Here is a 6,000-nt window from a genome sequence, read left to right as displayed (position 1 = left end):
AGTGTTCAGAATAAATATAGATAAACATACTGTGGGCTGAATATAATAAACATCTACACCTCCACAACAAGGGTAGACTGCATCTGCTGAGAAAGATTGTATGATAATGACAGAAAGGCTCCAGAACAGCCCTTTTTGTTTGAGTTAAATTAGATGAATATATTATTATTAATACATATTAGTGGTAGTAGTAGGATGAGTAATAGTAGTAGTAGTATTAGGGGGAGTGGGAGTGGTATAGTTACATAAATAGTTGATATAAATTCTTAGAATCAAAATATATTTAAAGTATCAAAAGTAAAAATACTTTATATTATATATTGAATAAAGTTGGTCCGATCAAAACAATTTTTTTTTTAATGTGATATAGTTATACATGTTGTGTTTATGTGTAGAATGGTAGTTAGCTAAATCACTCTCAGAGCTATGGCTGACTTCAATAATTGGCTATAATTATATATAGTAAACAAGCTTTTTTTCATTATTTGTATGTTTCGGAGACTGTATTAGACTGATAAAATATATTTAAAACTTTTAAAAAATAAAGCTCTTTTCATTGTTTATTTTTAAGAGGAAGTGACGTAACGGCAGTTGTATTGCACTTCCTGGAGACGGTTGCTACAACAGTTCTTTCCTGTCGGTTGCCATGGTAGCAGCCTGTCCGCTACCAAACATTTAGCCAACTAGCTACAACAACTAACTCACTCTACGGTTTGTGTTGGTTTGTGTTAGTGAGATGGCGTTTGTTGCACGCAGTCAGAGAGATCCAAACGGAAGTTACATCTTCTCCAGTCGACCCAGAGCTGTAGAGAACCGCGCCAAGTACAGACAACCTCCATCTGAACAGTACGTTGATGCTAGATGATGTTTATGTTGGTGCTAACGATGCTTCAGTGCAACTAGTGTTAAATGAAGGCAGAGAGACCTAGCTAGCATAGATAATCAACATTTACTACAGTTCAGAGGAAAATATTCTACATTTATACTCATATTTATTTGACAGCTATCATTACTAGTTAAGATTGTTAATATAAAGCATATAATCAGCTTATAAAATAGGATGCAGTGCTATAGATTATACTACCCATCAGTATAAAGGCTCTTTAACTAGGCTCAATTATCTCAAACATAGAAATGCTACTTGCACATTAACATTAATTAAAGTCCAATAATGTAGAGTTATAATGATGTAACACTCTGAAAAGAGCCATTCTGCACAATGGTTATTTATAGTTTTGATGCTTTTACATTTTACTGAAAACACTTATTTAAATACAATTTTGAATGCGAGACTTTTACTTGTGATTGAGTATTTTTATACTGTGGCATCATTATTTACTGGAGTACAGTGCTCCCTTCACCACTGTGTTACCAGACAGAAAGAAAATCCCTAAAAAGTACCTCTAATGTTACCTTATTAAACCGTCAAATGCCAGCACAACATGGATCAACATATCACCTCTGAAGCAAACTAGTGTCGAGGTCAGCTACTAACGAGCTGCCTGCATGATTGCATTGTGTTTGTAGGACACACAGCCCTTACGGGAACGTCATGTATGACCGTCGCGTTGTCAGAGGAAACACTTATGCTCAACACATCATACCAACTGTAAGTATGAAACATCCATTTTACTGTACTTGACGCTTGACTCTCTTTCTGCCATTTTATCTTAAAAATGTGTATTATCATCTACCTTTTGACAGACGGCTCAGCCGGACCCTGTTGAAATACAGAGACAACAGGAGATCAGGAGGAAAGCCATTGCTCGAAAACGAGCCAGGGAGCAGTACAGATCCAATACTCCTGAGCCCCTGCAGGGCAGGAAGCACGTCGACGTACAAACAGGTAAGTCACAACATCTTTACTATATTCAATTCATTATCAAACGTGCTGTTGGAAACCCAAGCTGTTCTATCATACTCTTGACCTTCAGATCGTTACCTCGAAGAACTGAGTAACATTATAGTGTCTACAAATATCGAGTGCCAGACTGATGCTTTCCTGGACAGACCACCCTCTCCACTCTTCATACCGGCCAAATCTGGCAGAGATGTTGAAACCCAGATAGAGGAGGGAGAGGTAGGTGATCCAAGTGGGAGGTCTGGCCACCCTTTCCACACTTAATAGCCTTAGAAAAACATATTAGACCTATTGTAGACATTATTTAAAAGGTAAACTCCTCCTATTCTATACATAAAGACCAGTTTATAGTTGTTTAATGTCTAATGTAGCGTTTTTGGCTGGTATCAGGTGCATCCCTAGTCATGTAGGATGTTAATGGCAAACAACGTTTACAATGGTTTGATCAAATGAAACCTAATGTTATTTAATGATACTTATTACTGGTATTGTCTGCAGTTGTTTGACTACGACAGGGAGGTGCAGCCAGTGTTGGAGGTCCTGGTGGGTAAGACAATAGAACAGTCTCTGGAGGAGGTGATGGAGGAGGAGGAGCTGGCCTGTCTCAGGGCCCAGCAGAGGGCCTTCGAAGAGCTCCGAAATAATGAGCTGGCAGAGGTGCGGCGGCTTGAGGAGCAGGAGAGACGCCACTGTGAGGAGAAAGTATGTCAATTCTAGAAATTCACTTTTAAATCATTATATAGGAACAAGTCTGTCCCAAAGCTGGAAAACCAGTGATGCTGTGAAGACATCATCCTGACACAGTCCAAATCTGATCAAATCATGACTTTATAGTCCCGATGAAGCAGATTAGCTACGTTTTTTGAGCGTCAAACTTTTACTGATTTATAAAAAAGTATGTTTTTTTCCCCTAACTCCAAATTACATTTTTGCCTATTTAGTCACAAATATTTCATGTTACAGAAAATACCTTTATTTTAAGTTTTTTGGTCCTTTAACTGACTTAAGCTACATCAGTGTGATATCTCCGGCCTTTTTAGGAATAATCCTAATAATTTAGGAGTAATATCATCTATGAAATTATCATTTTTTTAAAATCTTGTCCCTATCTGTGTTGCTGCCATAGACTGTATAGACCTATATGGATGGATGACAGTGTGTCCATACTAAGACTGTCTTTTTTTCTGAGTCTGTTTTTTATTTGAGTTTTTGTAGGTTGTGCTTTTTTTAAAAAGTTTCTTTCTGACCTCAGGAGCGTAGGATTGACCAGCAGAAGGAGATGCTGGAGAAAGAAAGAGAGACTGCAGAGAAGATCGCCGCCCGGGCGTACACACAGCAGTACTTGGCTCACCTCCTACCTGCAGTCTTTACCTCGCTGAGAACCCACGGCTTCTTTTATGACCCCGTGGAGCAAGGTCAGCCTTCCTTTGCTGGGTCGCTCTACAGCATCAGCTTCCATTCTACCTTCCTGACACATGAGGGCGTCACTGCACACAAATCTGTAGTGTGATCTGTGACTAATACTGAGCTCATTGATTGTCTCTACATGGATCTTGATTTGAGTGTTTAACCTTTTATGTTTGTGATTGCTGATTTCCAGATATTGAGACTTATTTCTTCCCAAGTCTGACGGTAGAGATCAACAACAGTTTGGAGAGGAGATACACAGCAAGAGCGCTGCTGGACAGTAAGGGAATACAGTATATATTATTGTTTAGAAGACATCCCACTGTTTAAGCTCAGCAATGCTCTAATTTGAAACCTGCTTCATGCTTGTTTAGCAATTTGTTTTCCCTCCAGGATTGATTTTCTGGCAAAGTTGTACACAAATCCTTCGCAGCAACCAGCAGACTTCTCACTAGCCATAAACACACCATCATTCAGCATCAGTATTTATTTATTTTTTATCACTTCAGTGTACACTGCCAGCACATAATTGTACACAAACTGTGTAAGCCGCAATCTGTCACAACACATTACTTGATGGAAAAGAAGCAGGGAGAAGAAAAATCCTACCAGCCTCCATAGTAGTTGTGGATAAACACTGAAAATGGTCAGAAACCCCTCAGATATGAGTCAACACAAATTCTTATTAACTAGTTATTGCCCCAAAATGTACCACTACTGCTAATCTACTTTTAACTTTTTGAGCTTTCCTGCTAAAAAAACAAACATTACAGGTATAAACATGACCTCTTCTAAGTTTTTGGGGGTCATCAACATGTTCAGGAGCACTGGTTCCCAACCTGAGGGTCCCGACCCCCACAAAGGGTCGCCGAAGCTTCACAGGGGGTCACGAGGCCTTCTTGATTTTAAAGGGGTGTAAGACAACTTCTTTTTTTTTTTTAAATACAGTTGGCCTATATCTCAGCATTTCATTAATTTCTGTGAATAGAACTAAATGAAATTGTTACATTTAAAGTTTGGATTATTATTTAAGATATAAACAGGATGAGGGCACGATGGTGAAGACCTGAACACAAGTTATATTCACAGAGACTTCCATCTCTGCTGAACAGCTTCGTCCTGCATTAGAAAAGAACACAGTTAATACAACCAAAGAGCTGAGCGTCAGGGAGAAAGAAACACTGAATTTGTCAAAAAAAGAAGCCTATTAAGTATGAATGATTGTTAAAAATAATAAAAGACAGAGAATTGTATTAAAAGTTACTAAAAATAACAGGAAAACTCATCTCTGATGCAAAATTCACAGGAAATAATCTGCTCAAAATTCATCTAAATCGCTCGTTTTACACAAACGTCCTGCAGTTATTGCGTTCATTATTTGAGTTAATTGTACAGTTTATCAGTTGTTCTATACTGTTATTGTTATGCATTGAATATAATATGAAATATCCATAAAATATGTCACTTAGTCAGTTTACTCAATGATAGAAAAGGGGCCCTTTAAGGAAAAAGGTTGGGAACCTCTGGCTGAAAGGTATTTCACAAGTTCTCCTCCAGAGGTCATCAGGTCATAGACATTGTTGGAGGTCCATCTAGTGGTTCCTTTTAAACATTACAGAGGTAATTAATGTCAAACATATTGAACACAGAAACGTCTTCATCCTCTCTCTCTCTCTCTCTCTCTTTCTCTGTCTTTCAGATATCATCCATGATGTCGCCCAGAACAGACTTGAGGCGTTCAAAGAGTGATAATGTTTTTTTCCCCAAAAAAACAATATAATTGGTTCAAAATGACGAACCCTGTCTTTAGCGTTTTGTCGTTTTGTAAACCGAAGGTTGTTTTGTCAGAATTTTGCTGAAGCTTTCATCCTATGTTGTGGCCTTCATCAACAGGTGGAAATGGATTTTGTTAGTTTTATGGCTACTAGTCAAACAGATTACTATAAAACACACAACAGTCCAGTCATAATATCCCATAATAGAGGGCCTTTTATTTTCTTCTACTAACTATCTGGTTCTTACAGCAGTGTGAAGTTTCAGTCATTGCAAAACCAATAAAACTGGTATGAAAAGATTTGGCTAGCGTTGCGTGCAGGGATTTGTTAATCTAAAATCTACATTTCACGGCCAATCAATGGAAGATCTGAAGTCCTTAAACACAAAAATGTTGCTGTTCCTTAATGTTGTCTGCTGAAGCTTTGAAAAAAGTTATCCCAGTCTTTTATCGTTGACTTCATTTTTGTGATAGTCAGTCAAAACAAACAGTCTTTTCCTCTCAGGTATGCAGCATCCATTTTACCGCTTATCAGAAGAAAAGTTTCTGCCTGTTGCCGGGTTTTCAAAACACCAAACGCAGCAAATCGGACAAAAGCAAAGTTTTATCTAAGAAAGAATGAATCGAAAGAGGAGATATGAGCCACGGAGGAGGTAGGCAACAGGTTTAAAGGAACTCCAACTGTTGAATTCAAAGTTGCCTTCCTGTGAGTTTGATCTAATTTGCATCTGGCATTGCTCAGCAAACAGTTCATTCAGATGCAGTAACAGGCAGATCCAACAATGTTTTGCATTGCTCTCATAGACTCTGCTAAATTTAGCTCTCCACCCTAACTAAGGTTATTTAAATTGATGACTGTTTTATTATCTTCATTCTTTTTAAAGATGTTTTGTGTGTGTGTGTGTGTGTGTGTGTGTGTGTGTGTGTGTGTAGGGTGAATTAGCCCACTGTGGGACAT

The 6,000-nt window shown here is 38.2% G+C and overlaps 1 protein-coding gene across 1 annotated transcript; it reads left to right on the top strand.

Annotated features, from left to right (window-relative positions):
* Positions 1-649: 649 nt before the first annotated feature.
* Positions 650-5,254, top strand: rsph3 (radial spoke head 3). Its single transcript, XM_074616068.1, has 8 exons — positions 650-846; positions 1,528-1,609; positions 1,705-1,846; positions 1,935-2,080; positions 2,360-2,563; positions 3,114-3,276; positions 3,462-3,548; positions 4,968-5,254. The coding sequence occupies exons 1-8, from the start codon at positions 737-739 to the stop codon at positions 5,015-5,017; spliced, it is 984 nt and encodes a 327-aa protein (XP_074472169.1). The 5' UTR covers positions 650-736; the 3' UTR covers positions 5,018-5,254.
* Positions 5,255-6,000: the final 746 nt, after the last annotated feature.

This window comes from Sebastes fasciatus, chromosome 18 (genome assembly GCF_043250625.1).
Source record: "Sebastes fasciatus isolate fSebFas1 chromosome 18, fSebFas1.pri, whole genome shotgun sequence".
NCBI classification, from domain to species: domain Eukaryota; kingdom Metazoa; phylum Chordata; class Actinopteri; order Perciformes; family Sebastidae; genus Sebastes; species Sebastes fasciatus.
The sequence above is the reverse complement of the archived record's forward strand: the minus strand, read 5'-3'. Positions and strand labels throughout refer to the sequence as shown.

What these genes read in the sequence shown, in the direction of transcription:
- rsph3 (XM_074616068.1), top strand. Translation starts at nt 737, where the DNA reads ATGGCGTTTGTTGCACGCAGTCAGAGAGATCCAAACGGAAGTTACATC. An exon ending in AGACAACCTCCATCTGAACA is followed by an intron (nt 847 to 1,527) that starts GTACGTTGATGC and finishes TTGTGTTTGTAG; the next exon opens with GACACACAGCCCTTACGGGA. An exon ending in CTCAACACATCATACCAACT is followed by an intron (nt 1,610 to 1,704) that starts GTAAGTATGAAA and finishes ACCTTTTGACAG; the next exon opens with ACGGCTCAGCCGGACCCTGT.